General features: G+C 37.4%; 1 protein-coding gene across 10 annotated transcripts in view; it reads right to left on the reverse strand.

Moving 5' to 3' along the window:
* Window positions 1-27041, reverse strand: part of BTRC (beta-transducin repeat containing E3 ubiquitin protein ligase) — a 189801-nt gene that overhangs the window by 92469 nt on the left and 70291 nt on the right. For 5 of the 10 annotated variants that reach the window (XM_060100529.1, XM_060100541.1, XM_060100536.1 and 2 more), the window contains exon 3: window positions 14795-14881. The exons of the other annotated variants lie outside the window; for them this stretch is intronic. In XM_060100529.1, the coding sequence (XP_059956512.1) occupies window positions 14795-14881 (87 nt within the window). The remainder of the gene's footprint in view (window positions 1-14794; window positions 14882-27041) is intronic. 10 annotated transcript variants of the gene reach the window in all.

The following is a 27041-nucleotide window of genomic DNA, read 5'->3' on the forward strand; positions in this document are numbered from 1 at the left end:
AGAATGTCTAAGGTATTAAAAGATGAAGGGAGCTAAAGGATAATTACTACCTGAGAGCAGAACATAGAGCTGTAGAGGAGCTCCTTTCCCTTCTCCACCCCATCAGGGCAAAGGATATATATATTATATATTGCATTGTTTTTTTTTTTAAAAAGTAACTCAACATTAACAAAAACGAAAAAGAGAAAAACACTGTTATAACTAGTTCTTTTTAGATAGATTAACCCAGCATTTTTTACTCTTTTTTCCCAACTTCTTTTTACTCATTTTTTACTTTTACTGGACCATCCACCATGAGATACAAATCAATACAAAACATTCAACTCTCTTGCATAAAATAGGAGCAGGGACATTAAACAGTCATGATATCAGGAGCAAGGAGTAAGGTACCCTACTAATAGTGAAGAGGAGAGCCAGAAAGCCAGTGAATAAGAAATTAATAGCTCTACAGTTGAGGGTGGCCGGGAATGATGAAATAGCTGTGTATACCTAATAGTCACCTCAACAGGTTCTCAAAGCCTGTGCTCTCCAACATCACCCAGGAGAGCTCAGTAGCACAGTTATTCCTTGTATCTTCAACTATGATGCATCCCAATAAGCAACGTTCACAACTGTCCTGGGTCATCAAGCTACATTATGTCCAGTAAGTTCTACTTAAGGGTAACTAAAAGATGCAAGTAAGACTAATCACACAAATTAGTGGGTGACAAATAACAGGAGAGTTACATAATCTCAAAATATTTCTCCATAATATACTTAATAATTACAAAAGAAAAAAACAGTAGCCTCACAGTGGAGAGATCTGGTAGATACCACCTTAACCTTATGTGCCTCTTGATATGATATACTGAGAAGAACACATTATTACTTCTGAGGTCATCCTGCTCAAAACACATAACCTCAATCTGATCATGAGAAAACAACAGACTAGCCCAAATTAAGGGACATCTTATAAAATTACTAGTCTGTACTTAAAAAAATGTCAAGGTCATAAGGAACTGCTTTCAGGTTAAAGAAAACTAAAGAGATGTAACTGAATGCAGTTTGTGATCTGAGGTTATTGGGGGGGAGGGGCTGAAACAAAATTGATGGTAAACTCCTCTGCACTGAATTATACAATGAAAAATAAGTGAGCTGAGCCTAACAGGATGAGTAATAACTACCTAGCCTATATCCACAATTTTTTTCCTCCCCACCCTTTATCTGTTCTTGATGGGTAATTATTAAGTGGGTATTACTGAGTGGGTATTATGACATAAGGTTTGTATAAAGGACATTATTGGAAAAATATGAAACAAGTCTATGGATGAACTAATAACATCGTATCAATGTTAATTTCCTGATTGTTTCCTGCTTTTAAAATTTACATATAGAAAAATTTATTCTTTTTTGTTGTATAGTTCTGAGTTTTGACAAAAGCATAAAGCTGTGTAACCACCACAATCAAGATGTAAAGCAGTCCCATCAGCTCCCAAATCCCCCTTGATAGTTACAACCTCTTTCCCCAGTGATCACTGATTTATTTTTTGTCTCAATAATTTTGTCTTTTCTAAAATGTCATAAAATGAATCATATAGTATGTAATTTTTTGAGTCTGTCTTTTTTCACCTAACATAATACATTCATTTGTGAGATTCATTTGTTCATTGTGTTCTTGCATATATCAGCAGTTCTTTCCTTTTCATTGGCAAGTAGTATCGCTGTATGGAGCTACCAAAGTTTGTTTATACATTCAACTTCCTGATTTTGACAATTTGTACTGTTCTTATTTTTTTTTAATTGAAGTAGTTGATTTATAATGTTTCAGGTGTACAGCAAAGCGATTCAGTTATACATTTATATCTATTCTTTTTTCAGATTCTTTTCCATTATAGGTTATTACAAGATATTCAATATAATTCCCTGTGCTATACAGTAGGTCCTTATTGTTTATCTATTTTATATAAAGTAGTAGCGTTAATCCCAAATTCCAAAGTTATCCCCTGCCCACCCCCGCGTCCCCCCCCCACCTTTCCGCTTTGGTAACCATAAGTTTCTTTTCTATGTCTGTGAGTCTATTTCTGTTTTGTAAATAAGTTCATTTGTATCATTTGTACTGTGGTTACTTAAAAGAACTGTCCTTGGTTTCAGAAAACATACAACAGAAACATTTAGAGGTAAAAGGACATATGTCTGTAACTAACTTTCAAAGAACTCAGAAAATATAAGTAAATGGATGTTAGTATATATGTGTGTGTATGTATAGAGATAAAGCAAACACGGTAACATGTTAACATATGGAGAATCTGTGTGAAGAGTATAAAGGGATTCCCTGGTGGTCCAGTGGTTAAGAATCTGCCTTCCAATGCAGGGGACACAGGTTCAATCCCTGATCAAGGAACTAAGACCCCACATGCTGCAGGGCAACTAAGCCCGTGCGCTCCAGAGCCCTCATGCCACAACTAGAGAGCCTGCATGCTACAATTACTGAGTCCATACGCCACAACTACAAAGAAGCCCACACGCATCAACAAAGAGCCCACATGCTGCAACTAAGACCCGATGCAGCCAAATAAATAAATATTTTTTCAAAAAAAAGTATAAGGGGATTTTTGTACTATTCTTTCAACTTTTTTGTAAATCTGTCAAAATAAAAATTAACCAAACAGGTGAAACCTAGAAGAAAATATGTTAAGAAATGGAAAAACAGAAGTTAGATAAATGAAAAATAAATTGAGGGAAAAAATTCCTTCAATAAAAATAAAAGTTATATTATACCTCTTAACCCTGAGCCAACTAGAAAAACCTGACTGCTCAGAACAACTCATTCACAACACTCAGATGGAACATTTCATTATAGTAAATCATTTGCAGAATGTGTCTGTAAGTCCTGGAGTAACAATAGTGTATAAATATTAGCATTACATGAAAATATTCCTGTAAAAGATACTATATAACTTGTTACCTTTTATATTAACTTGAATGTTTATCTCTTAACTCAGCATTCACTAGGTTAGAACTTTAAAGGGCAGAATAAAAGCCTCACTGACAACTTTGAATTTAACTTCAAACTGGAAGCATTAGAGTTATAACATCTGCAGACATGCAGATATGGTAACAGAAATTTGGGTAGGAAAAAGTCAAAGTGAAATACTGCTAAAGCCCATGCATTAGATCTCAGGGATGTATTTTGGCTAAAATGTTTCCAGAAGTAACCTGGGGGTGAATAAAAAAGAAAAAGGAATCACATTTTTTTAAAAAAAAACTTAAACTGTCTCAAAATCAACATATCCAAATTTATTTTTTCTGTTGTTGTGGGTTTTTTTTTTTTTTTTTTTTTTTTGGTCGCACCGCACGGCATGCAGAACTTCCCAGACCAGGGATTGAACTTCCCAGACCAGGGATCAAACCTGCACCCCCTGGACCACTGGACCACTTAACCACTGGACCACCAGGGAAGTCCAACATATCCAAATTTAAAGCACTCTTTACCATTCTCACCCATTCTAAGCTAGCTCTTTCCTTCTCAACTTTTCTTTCTATCCCAGACTTAAATCCCCAGAGTCAATTTTTTAAAATTTATTTATTTACTTATTTATTTTTGGCTGAGTTGGGTCTTCATTGCTGCAGGCTGTCTCTAGTTGCGGCGAGTGGCTTCTCATTGCAGTGGCTTCTCTTGTTGCGGAGCACAGGCTCTAGGTGAACAGGCTTCAGTAGTTGTGGCATGTGGGCTCAGTAGTTGTGGCTCGCGGGCTCCAGAGCACAGGCTCAGTAGTTGTGGCGCACGGGCTTAGTTGCTCTGCTGCACGTGAGATCTTCCCGGACCAGGGCTCGAATACATGTCCCCAGCACCGGCAGGCAGATTCTTAACCACTGTGCCACCAGGGAAGCCCAGATTAATCTTTCTTAATCACCACTACTGCCGTGGTGGTCTTTTTTCCTCAAAAATTTTTAGTGGCTCTTTGTTTCTATGAAATTAAATATGAAGTTCTAGGCCTGGTTTTCAAGACCTTCCAGAATTTCTGCTACATTATATCAAGTTACTTCCCTCAACGTACATTTTTCTGCCCTAGTTAAGCAAGTCTCTTTACAGTCTTATAAACATGTGATTTGGTCTTGAAATTTCCAGGCTAGAAGGGTCCTTAATGCTAGTCTAGAATTATAAACACAATTATTTAATCGATTTGAGTCCTACCCATTCTTAAAATGTTTCAACTGTCTTCTCTAAGAAACCATACAACTACTCCACCTAATTTTACTGGAAACGCCTTAACATTTTAATTTGGTCCACACAATTTGGCACTTAAATAGATGAATGTTTTGCAAGTTACTCTCAACTACCCAATAAGACTGTAAGCTTATTGGGCAGTCTTTGTGGCTCCCTCTACCTCCCAACACATTACATAATATACAGATAATAAGGGCTTAATAAATAATTGGAACCCTACACCCACACCATCCAGCTAGCTTTAAAAATGGTTTTCATGGGCTTCCCTGGTGGCACAGTGGTTGGGAGTCCGCCTGCCGGTGCGGGGGACGCGGGTTCGTGCCCCGGTCCAGGAGGATCCCGCATGCCGCGGAGTGGCTGGGCCCGTGAGCCATGGCCACTGGGCCTGCGCATCCGGAGCCTGTGCTCCGCAGCAGGAGAGGCCACAGCGGTGAGAGGCCCGCGTACCGCAAAAAAAAAAAAAAAAAAAAATGGTTTTCATGGGGCTTCCCTGGTGGCGCAGTGGTTAAGAATCTGTCTGCCAATGCAGGGGACAAGGGTCTGAGCCCTGGTCCAGGAAGATCCCACATGCTGCAGAGCAACTAAGCCCATGTGCCACAACTACTGAAGCCCATGTGCCTAAGAACCTGTGCTCTGCAACAAGAGAAGCCACCGCAATGAGAAGCCCACACACCACAACGAAGAACCAAAGCAGCCAAAAATAAATAAATTAAAATAAATTTTTAAAAAAAGGTTTTCATAGCAGAGAAACTTCAAAGTGATAGCCCAACTACAGTCCTATCATCCCACCACTTTACTTATTCATTTGTTTATTTATTTGGCCATGCCACGTGGCACGTGGGATCCTGGTTCCCTGACCAGGGATCAAACCTGTGCCCCCTGCATTGAGAGCATGGAGTCCTAACCACTGGACCACCAGGCAAGTCCCCATCCCAAAACTTTAATGCTAGTATAATTTACAGGAGGAGTTTGCCAGCTCCTGCTCTAAATAAAGTTTCTACAAATAATGTTTTATTGAAAGTTAGCCACCCTTGTTCATTACCTTTTGTCTGTGGCTGCTTTCACACTAAAATGGCAGAGGTGAGTAGTCAGGACAGAGGTCCTATGGCCCACAAAACCTCAAATGTTTATTATCTGGTCCTTTACAAATAAAGTTTGCCAACCCTTCATTAACAAGGTAATGTTCTTCTGTTGGTAAGCAAAGCACTCCTAACTTTTCAGATGTTTATGGTGGGAGCAATAGTCTCCACAACCTAGTAAGCGGCTTATTTACTGTTTTCAGTTATCTATTCGAACACACAACTCCTGGTGACATGGATAATTAAGAGTTGATTATATAATCAAATAAAAAACTAAACTAATTTACACAGTGATGAAAAGTCAAGCCACTCATAATGACTTATAATAATCTTTGAGTAAGCATCTTGCTTACTCAAGGTTGGATGGTGCAACAGAGCCTGAGCCTATTTGAACAGACATCTGTTAAAAATAAAATTACCAGCTCTAAAACTAGAAGTAACATTTTCCACCTATGCCACATTCTTCACTGGGAGAATTCAATGGTCTCTGTAACAGGAAATTTGTATCATTTTAGCAAAGCAGGTAAATCGTGGTGAATTAAAACTATGATTTTGAATCACTTGTTCATCATCATGTAAAATGACAACCCATGTGAAGAGAAAAATCTTGAGACCAATTTCCATAGCTAGTTGCAAACATTGTATCATGGGCTTGACCTGTAAATTACTAATTGGATTAATATTTTTCCCATTACCTTATTACATGATTTGGAGCTAATTATATCCTCCAAATATGTATGATTTGCAATTTTCAAAAACAAGACTAGGGCTTCCCTGGTGGCACAGTGGTTGAGAGTCCGCCTGCTGATGCAGGGGACACGGGTTCGTGCCCCGGTCCGGGAAGATCCCACATGCCGCGGAGCGGCTGGGCCCGTGAGCCATGGCCGCTGAGCCTGCGCGTCTGGAGCCTGTGCTCCGCAACGGGAGAGGCCACAACAGGGAGAGGCCTGTGTACCGCAAAAAAAAAAAAAAAAAAAAAAAAGACCAATTATTCTTCTACAAGGTTAAAAGATGATTTAGCTACATAAATAAAAATCATTCAAACTCTTCAATGAAAATGACAAAACACTGTGTGTGGCAGGCGGGTAGTGTATGTGTTGTGTCTTTAAGCAAATTTTAATTAATTCTTCTAAGATACAATGGAGAAAACTTAGGTCATTTAAGTTCAGAAGCTGACTGAAGAATCTTATTCAAGTACCAGTTTTATTTTAGGGAGGGCGTCAAGTGTCCTCATAAGATAATATTCTCTAGCATGTTTTCATGCACATTGCTTCTCCAGCACGTTTTATCATTTGACACATTCTATTAAACCACAGCCACATCAAAGCCTCCCTATACTGCTCACCTTCAACAAGACCCACTAGTTAAACCTTTCAAGAAGTGATATTTTCTAGTAATAACACCAATTCAAGCACAGTGCTAGGAACCAGGTAGAATGGAAAGCACTCTCTGGGACAACCAAACACAGAACTTCCATTAATATTGCCTTACTCCCTTATGACAGAAGTCCAAGAAACGCCAAGTTGGTTTTTCCCTCTGCTACACTGTCCAACACTAATTACAAAACACAGATGCAGCCTTTCTCAAGATGCAAAGGGACTGTGTATATTTGCAAACAACTATTTTTTATGCTTGCAAATTCTTAATCCTGTTTGGAGCTGTCAGTGGGGGTTAATGGAAGCCTTGGATAGGAGAATTCCAATCTGGTTGGCAGATGGATAGGTTGGTTATAGCTGCATAACTATGTCTTGCCTGCAGGCACAATTCAAAACACTGTTAAAGCAATATAAAGTCTCTGTCAAGCTGAACCATTTGGATCAGTGGCAAGGAGAAATAATAATAAAAAGAAGTTCATTTCTGGGCCTCGTACATTTATGCTAGTAGGCAGAAGCTGATTAATTGTCATAGTGTGCTGGTCTTCTATACCTCAGATTTCTACTTCTGGAGTAGATTTTGCATGCTAATATAATCATTCTCCCTCTTGAGACATTAGCAAATAATCAAATGAAAAACAGGATCATAATTTACTGAGATTCGAGCAATTCTCTATGCAAATTTGACTTGTTATTGCTGCTGCCTCGTTAATCTGAATGCCTTTGACAAACTCCTTTGATTTATGAACTTGTGACAACTCCAATGTGTATATATTTTGCTAGATTGACATTATCATTAAGAGTGGGTGGACTGAGCTCACATGAATGGCTGATTTTATTCGCTGGTGTCTGCTGCTCAACAGCTGAGCATCTCCTCCTCACAAAGCCCCTGAGCGTCAGGCTCTTTCCATCTTCCCATCCATTCATCATCTCGATGTTAATTGGCCCAGGCTTTAAGCAAATTTTCAACACGATTTAAAGGCACGATGACACTGATTACTGACCCTCTGCCATACGGTGCCTATTGATTAACCTGACAGAGATGATGAGCTTGAGGGAAACTAGGTGTGTGGGGACCTCAAGAGGAAAAATATATTGTCTATGCAGGCAAACACTTGTCATTACCTCACAAGCCAGAATTTGCACAGCAGACATTCTTAAAACATACTACTGCTTTAACACCTACAGCTAACGCAAAAAGTGCTTTCTGTATTCAGATATTACAGACATGTCATGTCAAAGTGCATGACACATTCAGTATTTAGAAGAACTCCCCAGATAGATGTCTGCTTTTCAACCAATTATGCTTGTGTTGGCTGATGTATGTATTTTAGGTTAAATGCAAGGAAAGTGCTGGGTGGCCTGGCAATGATGTATTACACCAGAAAAGAATCAGAATAGGAAAACAAACTAGGTTCTTAAAAATAGATAGATAGAAGAAGGAAGAAAGGAAGGAGTAAAATTGCTGCCATTCCACCACTACTATAATAAGCTGCCATTCTATCACTATTACAATAAGAGGTACCCTTAAAAAGGAAGAGAACCACCTGATTTTACAAATTTTATTTTCTATTCTTTAGATACTGCTACCTGATTCCAACTGTCAAACTATTTCTGGCATAGAAATTACCAATAACTGAATATTTAAAAATAAAACTAAGTAATACTTAAGTCTAACAAACATACCCCTTAGATTCTTGCTTGCCAGTTTCCAATAACTGCTGCACAAACTGCTGTACTTAGGGAAATTGTGCAGGATATTTGAAGTTAAGCTTCATGAGAAAACTAAATGCTTCATTATTTGAGAAAAAATATTAAAGTTCATAATGAATAGTTACTGAGCACACACATTAATAACAAACAAAAATCTGTTTTAAGATGTGCAAATTTACAAAGGCAAAGTCATGCAGCACACTACCAGGGATCAGACAAAAAACATCTTTAGATAGAGAAGGTTCTTATTTAAAACAAAGCTAACAAAATATGTTCCCTCTGGCCACACACATCACCTTGTTTACTTACGAGTCCTGGGGGGACTGCCAATATACAATTTTAAACACGGAGATTTTGGAGCAGCTCTAACAGTTCTTTCAAAGCTAAAATAATAGAAAACTGAACAACAGCCCGGCTGTAGTCCTATTACAGTGACATGGGCTGTTAATGTAAGAGATCAAATGTTTTTCAAGTCAAACAGCATTGGTGCCTGTTATACTGGAACACGCAGCTTACTCCCTAAAAGCCTGCCTCCTGCTCTTTTAAGATAAACAAGCTCAACTAAGCACTGAGATACTCTGATAAGAAGGATGGAAGAGACGAACAGCACCAGGGAGTGACAAGGCAAGGACATGAAGGAGCAGAGCTGCTTTTGTTAACTTTCAAGTTATAGAATGTATCATAATACAGCATTTTAATATTTCACTATTAAAAATATAGCTGGCATAGGAGGAGAGATTTCTATCAATAAATATGCGGAACAGGAAAAAAACCTAAAATAGTTCTCTGTTTTGTGAACAGGAGAGGTATTATTACACAGCTGTCTGAACACATTCAGCTTTGTGACTTCTTAATCAAAGGTTTGAACATTAACTTAGCAATGACTATAGGTACTACATAAAAGAGCTTGTAATTATGTTAACATGCTCCACATAAGAAGTAAGAGTCCATTTAAATTCTAAAGGTTTTTTTGACTCTTAAGGCCTGATTTAAAAACAAACAGAAAAACTTCATACCTTGCCTTTTTTTTTAAAATTCTGCTTAACAACCCAACGCAGTCACCAAACTACATCTATTTTTAACAATGTGGCTTAATATTTTTTAAATCCCAGTAGGTTTGCAAAGAGGGCATTTATATACTACTGCAGGTTGTTTGTTTTTTCTTGACAGAACCAAGATGACTATCATTCATTCAGAAAAAAATGTGTTTCATGCGTATGCTTTCACTGTTTAAAATACAATGAAAATGCACAGAGTAGCTAAACAAGCACAGTAAAATGAATAAAGGTTCACCAGGAGGATTTAGGCTAGAAAGACATACATAATTTAAAAAAACCAATCTCACTTATCACAGTGAACAAAAGTATAAATAGTTTAATTTACTTCTCTTACCCTTAAATCTACATGGATCTAAATTTTTTTTTTTTCCTTTTCAAGATAGAACCTTTATGCTTACATGTTTAGGACAGACCCTTTCATGCCACAATTTTCTTTGCTGCCATATTTACACAACATTTCATCCAGTGATACTATGCATATAGTTTTATGTGAATTAGGAGGCAAACATTTGCTTCTACTAATAAGGACATCTGGTTATTTTTGTAACTCAGAGACATCTGCTTTCGGTAGATCTTTTTGATTTCTCAAAATGGGGTTGAAAACTATAGAACCCTTAGGAGGTATGCCAAAATCCGTTCTCTCTGCAGAATAGTTATTTCTGTCATTCCTGTTCCTGAATTTTTCTGCTAAATGACTTTCATCACACCTTGGATATCTTCCCTGCTTTGGTATTCCCATTTTATTACAATTCAACAATAATGAGGAAGAAATTTAGGGCTCCTTTACAGTTGATAAACTTATCCCCAAATCTATCCATTTGGAATGAAAATAAAATCATCCCAAGTAAATAAGTAAATTTGTGGAAATCGGATTGGGTTAGGTTAAGACTTGTATTTAGGTGTATATTTCTATTGTGCACTATCCCTTATACAATCACTCTCCTCCTTCCTTATTATTATTAAGAAATTATTCTTCTGTGGGCTTATTATCCTGTGGACTTTTCCACTAATTATATGAAGTCTTAATGAATTTTCAGGTCTTTAAAATTACAAATACCATCTCCACTCATTTACTTATATAGATTTTTGGTTTCCAAGGGTGAATAACACAGTCCAACACAGGTCTTGAAGGGTATGCCTTAAAGAATAGCAACTTACCGATAAGAAATCAAACATCACACTCTGCTTTATAGTCCTTGCTTTCCTCTTAAAGTGCCAAGCAGACAAATTATACTCCTTATTCAGGATACTTGAGTTTAAGCTCTAACTTTTGCTTTTAGTGTAAATTCTGCTTTCTCATTTTCTGCTCATCTCCACTACAGAAATTTTAAAATATATATATACATATATTTATATATAATGAGGGAAAATATGTTTTTAAACAGAAAACAACTGATATAATCCACACTGACTACATTCTCACAGGTCTCTAAGTAGCCAGATACCAAGGTAGTATTGGCCTAAAGGATTTAAAATTTAAGTGAGAAGGCTTCCACTTCTGAAGGGTCAAAGGTTATATAAACATCAATTCATGTCTTCAGTTTTTCATTTGTTAATATCACCAAACAACAAATTTTTTAAAAAAGAAAAACAGATCAACTTTGAGTTCTACCAAGAGTGGTCTGATAAATTTATTTGGAAAGATAGCTAATTTTACTACCCCAGGGACAAACAACCTTGTAGGGTTGTTGTTAACAACGCTCTTTGATGTGTAAGTAACAAATTTAAAAAGATTTTTCCTTTTCTCCAATAGATTATTTTCCCTATAACAATGCAAATGGTCTCTACTTAAAGGATATGTTTGTACATTATTCTAACAAAATTATTTCTCTTAAGCCTGTGGTTTTAAATTATTGGACCGCTAGAGAATGGTAATCTTCCATTTTGCTAAGTATCTAGAATTTTGTTTGTACATTTCCAACAAACCCTATAAATAGTTTGATTGTGGTGTCATTACTTTCCACTCCATAACTGTTCTTAATCTAAAGAATCACAAGAAACCTACACTGTTTTCCTTTCTCAGAATTACTCAATAAGTCACTATAATTATAAAAAGCAGAAGTTTCACTATCATTTAGCAGGAGTAAAGAATTTTCTTTAGAAATATTAATGATCCTTTATTGATTAAAGAAAAAAAGGTGAGAAACATTCATCTAAATGTTGCAGAATTATTCTGTCTTGGATCAGCATCTCAATTTTAAAGTGGCTTTTTTAAAATTAGATAATCATTTAAGCATGTTTTTTTTAATGAAGTGTAGTTGATTTACAATGTTGTGTTAGTTTCACATGTAAAGTTATTCAGATATAGCTATATATATATACATATATATTCTTTTTCAGATTATTTTCCATTATAGGTTATTATAAGATATTATAGTTCCCTGTGCTATACAGTAGATCCTTGTCTATTTTATATATAGACATTTTATTTTATATATAGTAGTATGTATCTGTTAATCCCAAACTCCTAATTTATCACACCCCCTTTCTGCTTTGGTAACCATAAGTTTGCTTTCTATATCTGTGAGTCTACTTCTGTTTTGTAAATAAGTTCATCTGCATCATTTTTTTTAGATTCCACATATAAGCATGATTATTTAATTTTATTTAGTTGAATAAATAATGATCAACCAATTCAGATTGGGCTGATTTAATCAATGATCTCTTTAAAAAAATCTGTTATTAGTATTGTCAATGCTATTTTGTTGAGTTATGGAATGAAAAAATCACTAACTTCAGAGTTTGATAATGAATGATTGGTTTGAGAGATATCAAACATTAGTTTTAATACCACAGTACTTGTTCTTTGCAGTACAGAACCTGTAATACCATAATGGCCAACTTTGGTATTAAAGTTTGTTTGCCACAATTCCCTCTTGTGGAAACTGATATACCTCGTGCTCCTGCATACAAGGAAGGAACGGTAGACTTCAAAACCAGCTGCCTATCACTGACTGCTGTACAAAGGATATTCTGGGTAGTGCTTGGTAAAGAAAGCACAGCCATTTCTAAATGCCAGTAGCGCCCAGCATCTCCTTTCCTTTTGAGTGGAATAAAGTCTGCAAGCACTGACTGGTGGGTCATTCGACCCACGGGGGCCTGGAAAGCTTTCAAGAATAACAGAGGTCATGTAATTGCCAAAAGAGCATTAGCCACTCAATCATAATGGATAATTAAATGACCTACATGATTCCTGAAATAGCTGCTCTATATTTCGTCTATTACTTGCGTCCCTCAAGATAAGCTACTCCTCTGGTCTGCCTTGACCTGCAAAAGTCCAACCTGCGCCTGAAAAGTAGCTACATGCTTCTGTTGCTTTGTAAATCCACACCCCCACACACAAGTAGTCATGCCCCAGACTATGCTTTCAAGAGGACACACACACAAAAATCAATCTTGTATCCTTCTCCCTATTGTGCTCTCTGGAATACAAATGACTAAAGCAAAGAAAAAAAATTAGTAAATTCCTGGCTTAGATCTTTGGGGGATAAAAGGAAGAAGCATAGAACTACAAAAAAGGAAAGTCGTGACAAAAAATGTTTTAAGTTTTGCTCATATGCCTCCAAAGAATTTTACATTGATTATAAAGCTAGTAAGGAATGTTTTGTGGGTAGCAAGTCATTAAAACTCCAGTTGCCTGAATTGCATTTTTGATATGTGGGCTGTTAGAATCTTTCCTGGCCTAGATTTTAGTTCATACAGAAAGCAAACTGCTTCTGAAGAAAATAAAATATACATGGAACCAACTGTTTTATAATAGCAGTAGCAAAGGGAGCAAGAATCTATATGCTTCACATTTTCATCTCTTTAAATAGTTCAACAATCTCACTATAATATTTTATCAGAAATACAACCAAATAGAAGCCAGCTGCATGAAATGGCAAAAATGTACTGAAGAATATGCTTCTGTAGGAGAAAAAGGTCTGCCTGTGGCCCTAGAGGTAGGGGCACATCAAGCAAACACTGCAGAAAGAGGCAAGAGACAAGTAACCAAAGACAACTCCACAATAATGGCAAGGGACAAGGGATGTGAGGGACAAAAGAGCTCACATTTAGAATACCTTGGAGGCTACTATGATTTTTCTGTTCCACAGGAAATTATGTAGCTTGAGGCTACTGACTACCCTGGTCTCTTACTAGTACATGAATGGCTTATTAAACCTAGAACATATCTGTTTTAGTTAACTTCTGGGCGGGGGGGTTAGAGGGGGAGAAGAGAACAAAATGTACTTAAATGCTGAATTTTTTCTCCAGGCTGAATGCCTTTCATCCAATAAGACATTCAAAGCAGTGACCCAGCAAATAGATTGAAAAAGCAATCTTCCGTCCCAGTGCCACATTATCATTCCTATTCACTATTCTCCATGAGATATCTCAATCAGCTGTGTGTAAGTGACAACGCAGCCCATTGCTGGGTTAATTAAACATTTGACTTTAACACCCTCCCCATCATTAAGCAAATAAAAACAGATAATTCAAACTGCACTTCATCCTCAGGGTACAAAACACACGTCAAAATTAAGAGAGTCCAAGGCCTCTGGGGAATTCTGTTGGGGCTATAATCAGTTTAAATCTTATCTGGTTTATCAATTATTCTATTGATTAAACCAAAGTGGTTATACACAACTCCTCTGCCACATGGGATTGATGTCAGCAGAGCAAGAAAATAACTCCAGGAGGTTCCAAACTGATTTAAAAAGAGATCAACACACAGACCAATAATAGTCGATTATTACATACCAGTGATCCATATACTGAAGAGTTGATTCTTAGTTTCAGGCGGGTGAAGTGAACTGTTTCCAATAACTATATCCCCCTGCTACACCTTACCACTGGCTTGAGTAAATCCATGTCTTGGAAGATCAACATATTTTCCACTGATTTAAACAGAAGCTAGCATGCTCAGCGGTTGAAATATTTTATAGATACAGACCCTAAACTGTAACAGAGAGAATCTCAAACAAGGAAAACTAAATTTTTTTCTGATCTCACCTGTCTGCACATGACCATGAACATGCAAGGATGAAAGGGGAGGGCTTCCCTGGTGGCGCAGTGGTTGAGAGTCCGCCTGCCGATGCTGGGGACACGGGTTCGTGCCCCAGTCCGGGAAGATCCCACATGCCGCGAAGCGGCTGGGCCCGTGAGCCGTGGCCGCTGAGCCTGCGCTTCCGGAGCCTATGCTCCACAATGGGAGAGGCCACAACAGTGGGAGGCCCACGTACCGCAAAAAAAAAAAAAAAAAAAAAAAGAAAGGGGACATACCTGAGAATTGATTCTCCTAAAAATATGTAATCGCCCAGCTATTACAGTGTCCTAAAACACTAAATTCTTGAAAAACAGAATCTAAGAAATCAGAGACCTTACCATAGATACAGAGTTGTGACTCCTTTTATTAATTCCAAGGGCAAACGTCTTCAAAGCCATTATAACAATGAATGTATAGAGGTGTATCTGCAAACAAAATGTTTTGTCTTTTTTTAAATTTAATTAATTTATTTACTTTTGGCTGCGTTGGGTCTTTTGTTGCTTCACGTGGGCTTTCTCTAGTTGCACGAGCGGGGGCGACTCTTCTTTGTGGTGTACAGTCTTCTCATTGCGGTGGCTTCTCCTGTTGTGGAGCACAGGCTCTAGGTGTGTGGGCTTCGGTAGTTTGGCACGTGGGCTCAGTAGTTGTGGCTCATGGGCTGTAGAGCACAGGCTCAGTAGTTGTGACACACAGGCTCTGTTGCTCCACGGAATGTGGGATCTTCCTGGACCAGGGCTTGAACCCGTGTTCCCTGCGTTGGCAGGCGGATTCTTAGCCACTGCACCACCAGGGAAGTCCCAAACAAAATGTTGATATCCAAGCCCTAACATATGGAATTCCTACTGAATTTTTTAAATCACAATTTTTGATACTCTCCTGCTCAATTGTGTAATATCCTTCAAATGTCCAAACCCTTATCGACTCAGGGCCATGCCCTACTATATATGAGAAAGGCACCAATAAAGTCTACTAACAAAAAAAGGGGTGGGGGGTGGTGGTTAAAATTACTCCACACCTTATATTTGTGCACTCATAGCTGTGCTCTTCAGAAACAAAATTTGTTCATTGCTAATGTGGGCACACGTGCAACCAACCATAATTTAACTTATCTCCTTCAGATTTTCTGTTTTCAGGCAGACTAAGTAAGAAACCTGCATTAGCATGCTGTACTCTACACTCACCACTAGAAATACTGAGGGTGCTATTTGTAATTGTATTCTTTTTAAGAGGTTTGTTCTCTGCAGCTGTTTTCTGCTTGCAGTGTATTTTGTGTAATCAGCACATCATCATAAATACATTGGCTGTTCCCCTGAGGGCAGCTGTCAGCGTTTAATTTACAGAACAACCTGGCCAATGTGAATTTTAACACTACAGCACTATGGCAAGGAGTTACCACACTCTGTGAAAAACAGGTTTCTATGAATTTTTATATCAAGAGCTGGTCCCAGGACAATTTAAGTTCTAGAAATAGACGGTTTAAAGAAGTGCTTTATACCTTGTATGTAGTAGACTCTTTCCCACTCATAGCCTTAGAAGAAACCCTGAAGTAACTACCAAACCACAAGTGGGCACTACAAATTCTGGAGACAACAGGGTTGAAAATCTATGATTTACCAGCAGGAGGCACTGTAATAAATGTTACCCATCTCTTTTTAAAGCTACATGTAAAGCTATCAAAAACATCACTGCTCCCTTAGAAGGTATGTAAAGGCAGAAGGGAAAACCATTTAAGATCACTCTTTTTGCTGAGATGAGCTATATCTGATACGAAAACAAGTATACTGCTTCCTTAGACCTGCTACTAAACCAGACCTCTAGCTCAATGAATGGGAAAAATACATGAAACTAATGGTTATTCACAGCAGTAGTCCCTCAAATTATCTAAATAGTGCCTGGTACATAAGTTCTTAATAAATGTCTAATAAATAACTATAATCTCTTTGAGGATAGGGTCTAAATCTTAATTTATGCCCAGTACTTTGTACAGTACCTGGCACACAGAAGGTACTCTATACATGAATTAAATTGAGTTGTGGCTAGTTGTGAATGGCAATGTTATTTTAAAGCTTTAAATCTACATGGTGTCAAAATACATTTTCTAAATCAGTAAAATGCCCTTGAAAACAGATATAAAGAGTGCATATCATATATTTTAGTCATTTAAATTTTTTAAATTTATTTTTTCTATTTTATTTTTGGCTGCATTGGGTCTTCATTGCTGCACACGGGCTTTCTCTAGTTGCGGTGAGCAGGAGCTACTCTTTGTTGCGGTGCGTGGGCTTCTCATTGCAGTGGTTTCTCTTGTTGCAAAGCAAAGGCTCTAGGTGTGCAGGCTTCAGTAGTTGTGGCACTAGGGCTCAGTAGTTGTGGCTCGCAGGCTTTAGAGCGCAGGCCCAGTAGTTGTGGTGCACGGGCATAGTTGCTCCGCAGTTTGTGGGATCTTCCCGGACCAGGGCTTGAACCCGTGTCCCCTGCATTGGCAGGTGGATTCTTAACCACTGCACCACCAGGGAAGCCCCTGTTTTAGTCCTATTAATCAATGCTACTTGTATAGCTCAGAAACCTAAGCAGCTCAATCCTACAATAAAAACCAAATTAGCCTATAAAATATTGGAATGCTAAAACTTACTTTTTATTTTAATAATGAAGACCATATATAAGAGATTGAAACTTATATAAGAAAGGTATCCAATAGCACTTTTCTATTGTTAAAGTGGTATTACAGGTCCACATACACACTCTATAAATCAAGTGATTATACATGTGCATTTTTCTGTTAAGGGTTACTTTATAAGTTAGAATGCCTAGAGTTATACTGAATCAAAATACAGTTCATGCTTGCTGAGTTGTCCTCAGTGTATTTGCTTTTAAAGTTGTACAGAATTATATTTTCATGATGTTTTACAAAAATCATTAAATTGTGATTAATGGGTTCTTTTTTTTTAGAAAAGGAAGAATTACCTATTTCACTTCAGAGAATTTCAAACTTGACCAAATTTGTGATAAAGTTAAATTTTAAACAATTAACTAGAGCAGCAGAAATTTGTAAAACTTGCTCTGAGACTGCTATAATTAAAATATTTCCTATAATAATTTAAAAATTTTATATAAGCATAATTATGTATAGTAAAATTTGATAACACCCTTAAATTGACTGACTGACTCTCAGTATTTTGACAACCATAAAGAAATTTTATTTAAGAACATAAGCCCTATATCATTACTTTCTGTTATGCTAAGAATTTTTAAAAGGTAATTCTTTTTTACATTTATGTCATATGAAAGGCAAAATGAAAAAGAACATGACCCATTGACTAAATACATTTGGATTTGTTTTCACCAATTATACTGATATTAGAAGTTTTTAATTCAGTTGAATATTTGAGACTTAATACTTTGTAAAAAACTTTATGCCTAATAAAACATATCTTAATTCTTAATAGGTAAATTAATCACATTCTTTCTTCTTGGATTTAGAACTACAAAAATACATCCTGAGACCTTTTGAACTAAACTGGATGGGGTTAGACTAAGGTCATGCTAGATCAGATGACTACATTGTCTTCCCTGGAGACCAGGCAGTACTTCCATGCGCTGCCATTAGATAGCAGCACAGTACACACCATCATTCATATCTCCCCTAGTCTCTCCCGTTAAGGTTGGAATTATCTCAGTTACACACACACACACACACACACACAGACAAACACACACACACACATACACTGATTCTAATTCAATTAGTGCAGTCGGCAACTCCAGAAAAGAGTAATTCGATTAGTGCATTGTGGAGCTCTACAATACCTCTAAGCAGATGTTCACCATCTTCAAGAACTGGAGCTAGGTTTAAAATACCTGTACCACTCAAATATGCCACTACATTATGTCATTTATCAAAGTACTTACATATGCTTTCCTGACTTCAAAGAAAAGGTGAAGAAACACACTCAGGCTAAGTTCCTAGAGATTTTTCCATCATCTACACCAAAGAAATATACTCAATTTTAGGCTGCAGTAATTAAATTATATAACCCAAATTATGTTCAAAACAAGATGTGTCACTGTATTCTACACTTTCGCAGCACTGCCTCTAGTTATGCATGCCACACTGTAACAAGGACACTGCCAAGATGGAAAGCATTCATAAGGAGGGACAATCAGAACGATTAGCACCCTCCATCAAAATACAGGGTTGTGAAAATGACAGGAATGATTATTAGCATTTTCCAAAGAAATACTAACAGAACCAGGAATATTCACTCTGGGCACAGCAAATATAAGCAACATGACAGCTATCCTCAAACATATAAATACATGAAAAAGAAAACAATTACTTTGTATTACCACAAATGGTAGGTGAATAAGAAGTTTGACTCCTTGAGAGAAAATTTTCTAACAGAACCAACAGTGAAGAAGAAAGCAAGATGCTTCAAGAAGTTCAGCTTGCCAATAAAGGCAGTGATCACGCAGAGATTAGATGGCCCCTTGCCAAAAACATTTCATAAAGGATTCCTATATATAACTAGATGGCCTCTGACATCATTTCCAACACTGAAATTCTATGGTTCTATGAATATACTGATTTTTGCTTATAAGGCAAGCCTGGACTTTAAGTAATAAAGCTAATCATTATTATGGAGGAGTGGCTGTATAAAAGCCCATGGGCTGTGAGGCATTTTCATAGTGATTGCTGTTCGATAATACACCAAGGAAGAAGAAAATTCGTACAGTTTCTCTGTTTTAAGATTTAGGAGGTCCCATAAATGTAGGTATTTCTAGTCTTATTTCTTAGATAAGCACTTGCACTCCTCTTGTTCTTCCAAGATTGAAAAGAATGGTTTGTTTTTACTTATCCTCAGGATATCAGCCAATGAGAAATCAATTTCTAGAAGAATGATTTTTGAAAACTCCCCCATTGAGTCAAGACACTGGGTTCTCATAGCTTAAATGCAAATCTACATCAATATTTATGCTTTAAAAATATAGAGCAATACTTAAAACAACAGTAAGTAATTCTCAATATCCCTCCCTTTTGCCTTGCTTTCTCTGTGCTGTACTTGGTAAGTGAGGACATAATTCTGGGTACAAGGGAGCAGGACACTATTTTACAAATACCATCTCCTCCTTCTAGCATGCCCCCAAAGCAGGGAATTAAGAAATGTCAGGAATGATTACCACCATTTTTCCAGGGCATTTCACTATGTATTCATGATAGAGAATAGCTCCTGCCTTTCACATTCGCAGAGAGAGAAGACTAAGCTAAACAGCTGTGCTTTAAAAGCATCAATAAGAGTTAATTCAAGTACTTTCAACACAAACTCCTACTTTTTCATACTCCAGAAGAATTCCAAAAGGTCATTCTCACTTAAAACTTTACTTGTAAGGTCTAGGCCCCCAAAATGAATTAAGATAAAAGCACATATCTGACAATAGAGCTGTTTTCTTAGAGTGAAATTTTTTTTCTATAAAATATGTTGTTTTGGGCCTCCCTGGTGGCGCAAGTGGTTGAGAGTCCGCCTGCCGATGCAGGGGATACGGGTTCGTGCCCCGGTCTGGGAGGATCCCATATGCCGCGGAGCGGCTGGGCCCGTGAGCCATGGCCGTTGAGCCTGCGCGTCCGGAGCCTGCGCGTCCGGAGCCTGTGCTCCGCAACGGGGGAGGCCACAACAGTGAGAGGCCCGCATACCGCAAAAAAAAAAAAAAAAAAAAAAAAAAAATGTTGTTTTAAGATATACTACAACTTAAATAGCAATAGAAAACTCATTCTATTACTAGAATATATTTTCCAAGAAATCTATGATTTGGCTTTCTCAACAAAAATTTTCTATTCATGTGCCATTAAGCTGTACTAATACAAACATAATGGTTCTTACATATTATCTATTCATCAACCTTCTTACTATAAATATGAATTCTGCACTTTTTTAAAAAAAAGGTATTTTTTTCTTGCCAAACGTTTAAGGCTTTCAATAATGAACCACTTGCCAAAACTGTGGATAATTAGGAATAAATAACATAGCTGGGTTAATTTTTATTTGACTGGCAATACTGCCATATAGAAGGCTATCAGTTTAACAAACTATGTCACTCCATTTCCTATCTTTACCCACTACTGCCTTCCCAACTTCCTGCCTCCACAAAAACAGAACCAGGACCTAAGCTGATTCTTCCTTAGAATAGAATGTATTCCGTAAACCCCAATATTAGTTTACTAACCCAGCTTTAGTCTCCTTTTGCCCACGCCTCACAGCCTGCATTTATGTTCCAGTATTAAGTTTAGGTGTTGGCTCCATCAGCACCACTTCTCTTTAACATTGTCCCTTTTCATGCATTTAAGGCAACTACTTCCAATCCTATCAATGAAAGCAGACAAATGGGGGATAAAGGAATGAACTGCAAACACCTCAAACAAGAAAGGTTGCTTAAAAAACCAAGTGTCACATTCTGACAGTTCAATATTTCATAGCCAATACAAGGAATGTGCAACAACACTGCAACTTTAAATCTTTTCCTCCTATGTCAGTCTCTCTTTCTCTCATTGTAATGCCAAAGGGAACAGCAATCAGAGTGGAGATGTTCAACGTGATAGAGGTCAGGACACCATCGGATCAACGTACCAGAAACACGACCTTGTTTATTTTTTTTCCACAGTATTATTGTTTACAGGGTGCTTTGCTCGTGTACCTTGTGGTTCTTAGCTAAAAGATGAAATTACAGCCCAGGATGAAGCGCTCAGGCACACATCCAATTTGTGTTTCCATCTCAGAAAACAAAAAGCTTCTAAGGCCCTCAGGCTGCCATTCAAACTTGGAGGCTGACATTTTTAACAGCATGAACCAGAGACTGGCAGAGAGAATGATCTAATGCATTTCTGACTTGTCAATCAAAGATCTTACCTTTGCTGTCTTGTAAACAGTTGGGGGCCATCTAACTACATTCATAAACCTAGGGAGAGCTTACTGCCAGCTAGGGTGCTGGAGCCACATGCTCTGGCTTCTATTCACCAAAATCATGATTCAGTTTTATAATCTCACTGTAAATAGTCTGTAGGCACATTTCCAAGACTACTGGAATAGAACCAGAGTAGGGAATACAAAAGAGATTTTGGTCAAATACTGTGTTATCTTCAAGCTGTTGGAATCCTGTACCCATTTTATCCTCATTTTACCAATTCTCCCCAAAGGACTGCACTATGCTACAACTGAAATGCTTAAAAAAAATTAATGACCTGACAATGTAAAAATCTAGGGGAAATATACTAATATTATACTAGAAATTTCCCTCACGTTTTATTACCAGTAAAGAAACAGGCACTCCCCAAAATACGGCTCATGCAAAGGATAGAAACTGGAATGAACAACAGCAACTATATTTTAGTAAAACTAATCATGTGCTTTCTTTCAAATATAAAACTTCTCATGTTCATATACAAAAGCTGTGCATAAACTAGTTTTGAATACTGCAATATACATTTGTGTGTGTGAAACACAAAAAGATAAAACGAGTACTTATCCCTGTATACCTTCTCTTCTGTTTATGATCTTTAACACAAAAAAATTAGACCAAATCAGGTTAAGATGCGAACTTTTTGCTAAAGGATCATATATAAAAATGAATTTACTCTTTTTATGTCAATTTTACTGGGTACAGAATTCCAGTTTAATTCATACCAAGCCACAGATACTAGGTTTGTGACAAAGGTCTCGAGAATTTGAATGGTACACCTGAGAACTTTAAAACGCAAGTGACAGACAACCCAGCAGGGAAAAGTACACTGCAAAATCCCATTTCATGATGATGTACTACATCTTAGGCCCAAATAACTATTTCAAAATAGAGACTTGGTTTTCAGAGGACTGGGCCAGAGAATATAGAAAAGCTCACAGCTATTCAACATCACTCTTAGGAAAAACAGAACTCATGGGTATCATCCCACAATGGTAAAGTACTGCAATTCTCAGAGGCCTAAGCAGCTAAACAGTCAAGAGATTGGTCTTTTTTTTTCCCCCCAATGAGGCCTACATAAATAACCTGGGTTTCTCTCATCATGAAAAATGACAGAGTTTCCTAAATGCTGCCTGTCTACCAAGATTCCATATCCTGACAGTCCACATAAAATACCAAGTCTGAAAACGAACACAAGGAAGGACAGCAAGACAATAAAACACTACCACATAAAACAGCACAATAGTGAAAGAAGGTACAAATGGCTGTGGCAGTCACAAAACAACCAACAATGATTCCTGAATAGCACATAAAGAACTCCTGTGGTACTCTGGCCTCTACTCAGCACACAGATGGCAATAACAAGAAGGTAATCTTGGAATATAAAGAAAGTAATATTATCTCTCCAGAGGATACAGGTGAGCCTTAACTGCCCACAGGAAGAATTTCTCTGGTAAGGACAGTACATCCACAGAGGATCCCATCACCCTTAAAGTTTTCATCAATTTGATTTTTCTAGTCTGTGCTTCTTATACTGGGGCAACTCCAGGCGCCCTGGGGTACCTATACTCTCTCTTCTGCCATTAGGGGTCATGTTAAGTTAGGGCAGTTAGGTAAAATCCGACATTATTCAACATAAAAGCAATAAGCCCTCTTTGTGGAGTGAAAAGTTTAATTTTTCAAATCCATCAGGAAATACAACAAAAAAATTTTTTTAAGGAAATCTGATCATCTCACAATAAGATGATCTTGTTTAATCTAGATATTAGATAATGTTGCAAATTAGCCTGTAAATGAACATCACCTGCATCACAGACACGTCAAAATACTTAGCAATGGAGGAATCTATTATTACCAAACTTAAAACAGAGTATTTAGAACAACCAAGTAGGCATCCTGAAAGACAAATCAGTCCTAATGGTGTCATTCTTCCAAGACAATTTCTAGCATAAAGTAAAATACACCAAATTCAGGTCATCTCTAACTGTTCTTAGTTAAATATACATAAAAGTTGAAAGGGTAGAAGCTGAACAATAAGTTTCAATTTTAGCTAAAATGTTTTAAAATCCATAATTATACTTTCTTTTTAATAAATGATCTTCAATAATATATTTCCAACATTTTGCACATATACTTTAATTTTGTTCTCAATCAAGGCTAAAGGGTCATTTTCAGTGTCCCTAATGATCTCCATCCTTTCTGTAGACTTTAGTTTATCACTATGATCATTTTAATTCTCCTGGTGTCTATTCTTGTATAGAATAAGGGTAAAATGCAATAAAAGTCAAATAATTGTACAAACACACTGCTGTGAAGATAAAGACGTTGCCATCATTAAAACTTAACTGTTAGCTGGCCGGCACTGCCACTATTTAATAGCTTGAAATGTGCATCTGTTCATCAACAAGAGTCCAAATTCAGCATACAAAATCCAATTCAGAAGGGATCATCGTAGTGCGAGCTGTATGAAAGCCAAAGGTATAAATCTGCCCATAAATCAGACTCAGCATGTTTTCCTTTTTTCCATGTAAATGTGTAGTCTTTGGAATGATTATTTAATTATCATGACTTCTTTCTAAATACAGAACACTTGTGTGTATGTATGTGCAGGTACCCCCAGCAATTCAATGCTTTCTCTCTTCCCACCCTGTATATGTTATTTAATAATTTTCTTCAAAATATCTAAGTCCATTCATTCATTCAGCAAAAATTCATAAAGCACATACTCTGTATCAAGCACTTATACTGTGCTTGACATTGGAAATATAAACAAAATATAGTCCTGCTCTCAAGGAACTGAGCAATCACAATGAGCATATCAGTGCTTATGACAGAGGTATCTATTGCATGCTCTCGGTACAGATGCTCTGACTACGTTTAAGGCGGAGGAGTGAAAAGATCAGTGAGGGCCTTTATGCTAGAGGTGAAACAACTTGAGCGAACTGTGGAATTTAATTAGCCAGGTAGATAAAAGTGGGAGACAGGGGGTAAGGGAAGATAGGTGTTTTCAGTAGCATTCTCCAGGTAGGGAAAACAGGATATGCAAAGACACAGAGCATGGGAGAACACAGCACCTTTGGAGAACTATGAATTTGAAATGGCTGAAACTTACATGGGATAGAGTGACCAAAATAAATGTAACCAGGTGACAAACACAGAATTTAATTAAGTACAGAATAAAGTTGAAAATCAGAAAGTATTACTATCAGGGCTTCCCTGGTGGCACAGTGGTTGAGAGTCCGCCTGCTGATGCAGGGGACACGGGTTCGTGCCTCGGTCTGGGAGGATCCCACATGCCGCGGAGCGGCTGGGCCCACGAGCCATGGCCGCTGAGCCTGCGCGTCCGGAGCCTGTGCTCCGCAACAGGAGAGGCCACAGCAGTGAGAGGCCCGCGTACCACAAAAAAAAAAAAAAAAAAAAAAAAAAAAGAAAGTATTACTATCAATAAAATAGTAATATCTGGGAGGACATTAAAATATTTCCTTTTTTCTACTTCTCTGTATTTTCTATAATTATTAAATTTTTATTTTGTTTTATAATTTTATAATAAAATGGTAATAATAAATATATTTTAAAACAAAATTATATTTCCCTGGGCATGCCTGTGTGTGTACATGCATACATAAATGGATAAGTCATTCTAGACTGAAGGAAACTAGCATACTGATTGATGATTATCTTAAAGTAGAAGGAGTATGAGTGATACCTTCTTGCTTATATATTTACCAAATAGTTTACATATTCTACTATAAACAATAAGTTAGTTTTATAAGCAGATGAAAATGTAGGGTTTTCCCCCCACACAAAACAGAAACATTTTTGACTTCTCACTATATGCAAACTCCTAATGTAAGGAGTATAGCTAGGATAAACATAGGTCAAATGTCAACATATGCACAAAAAAGAACTGAATTAAAAAAAATTTTTATTGTACTTGATTTACAATGTTGTGTTAATTTCTTCTGTACAGCAAAGTGACTCAGTTATGCAGATATACATATTTTTTTTTTTCATATTCTTTTCCACTATGGTTTGTCACAAGATATTGAATATAGTTCCCTGTGCTATACAGTAGGACCTTGTAGTTTATCCATCCCATATACATAGTTTGCCTCTGCTAATCCCAAACTCCCATTCCTTCCTTCCCGTACCCTTGGAAACCACAAGTCTGTTCTCTATATCTGTGAATCTGTTTTTGTTTCGTAGGTATGTTGATTGGTATCATATTTTAGATTCCACATGTAAGTGATATCATATGGTATTTGTCTTCCTCTTTCTGACTTACTTCCTTTAGTATGATAATCTCTAGGTCCATCCATGTTGCTGCAAATGGCATTATTTCATTCTTTTTGGTGGCTAATATTCCATTGTATATATATATATACCCATCTTCTTAATCCATTCATCTCTCAATGGACATTTAGGTTGCTTCCATGTCTTGGCTATCGTAAATAGTGCTCCTATGACCATAGGGGTGCATGTATCTTTTCAAATTATAGCTTTGTCTGGGTATATGCCCAGAAATGGGATTGCTGGATCAGATGGCAACTCCATTTTTAGTTTTTGGAGGAACCTACATACTGTTTTCCACAGTGGCTGCACCAATACACTCCCACCAACAGTGTAAGAGCATTCCCTTTTCTCCACACCCTCTTTAGCATTTGTTATTTGTAGACGTTTTAATGATGGCCATTCTGACTGGCATGAGGTGGTACCTCATTGTAGTTTTGATTTGCATTTCTCTAATAATTAGCGCTGTTGAGCATCTTTTCAGGTGCCTATTGGCCATCTGTATGTCTTCGTTGAAGAAATGTCTATTTAGGTCTTCTGCCTTTTTTCAATTGGGTTGTTTGTTTTTTTGTTGTTGAGTTATATGAGATGTTTATATATTTTGGAAATTACACCCTTGTCAGTTGCATCATTTGCAAATATTTTCTCCCATTCCACAAGTTGTCTTTTCATTTTGTTTACAGTTTCCTTCACTGTGCAAAAATTTGTAAGTTTGATTAGGTCCCATTTGTTTATTTTTGTTTTTATTTCTATTGCATTGGAAGACTGACCTAAGAAAACATTGGTAGATAAGATTTATGTCAAAGAATGTTTTACCTATGGTCACTTCTAGGAGTCATATGGTGTCATATCTTATGTTTAAGACATTCATTCATTCATTCATTCATTCATTCATTCATTCATTCATTGGCTGCACCAGGTCTTAGTTGCAGCATATGGGATCTTTCGGTGCAGCACGCAGGCTTCTCTCTAGTTGTGGCGTGTGGGCTCCAGAATGCGTGGGCTTAGTAGTTGTGGTGTGCAGACTCTCTAGCTGTGGTGCGTGGGCTCCAGAGTGCGTGGGCTCAGTAGTTACAGCACGTGGGGTCCAGAGCGTGTGGGCTCTGTAGTTGCAGCACATGGGTTCTCTAGTTGTGGTGCACAGGCTTAGTTGCCCCGAGGCATGTGGGATCTTAATTCCCTGACCAGGGATCTTAATTACCTGACCAGGGATTGAACCCATGTCCCCTGCATTGGAAGGCAGATTCTTAACCACTGGACCACCTGGGAAGTCCCATGTTTAAGTCTTTAAGCCATTTTGAGTTTATTTTTGTGCATGTTGTGAGGGTATATTCTAACTTCTTTGATTTA

The sequence above is a fragment of the Mesoplodon densirostris genome, chromosome 1, assembly GCF_025265405.1.
Source record: "Mesoplodon densirostris isolate mMesDen1 chromosome 1, mMesDen1 primary haplotype, whole genome shotgun sequence".
Classification (NCBI taxonomy): Eukaryota; Metazoa; Chordata; class Mammalia; order Artiodactyla; family Ziphiidae; genus Mesoplodon; species Mesoplodon densirostris.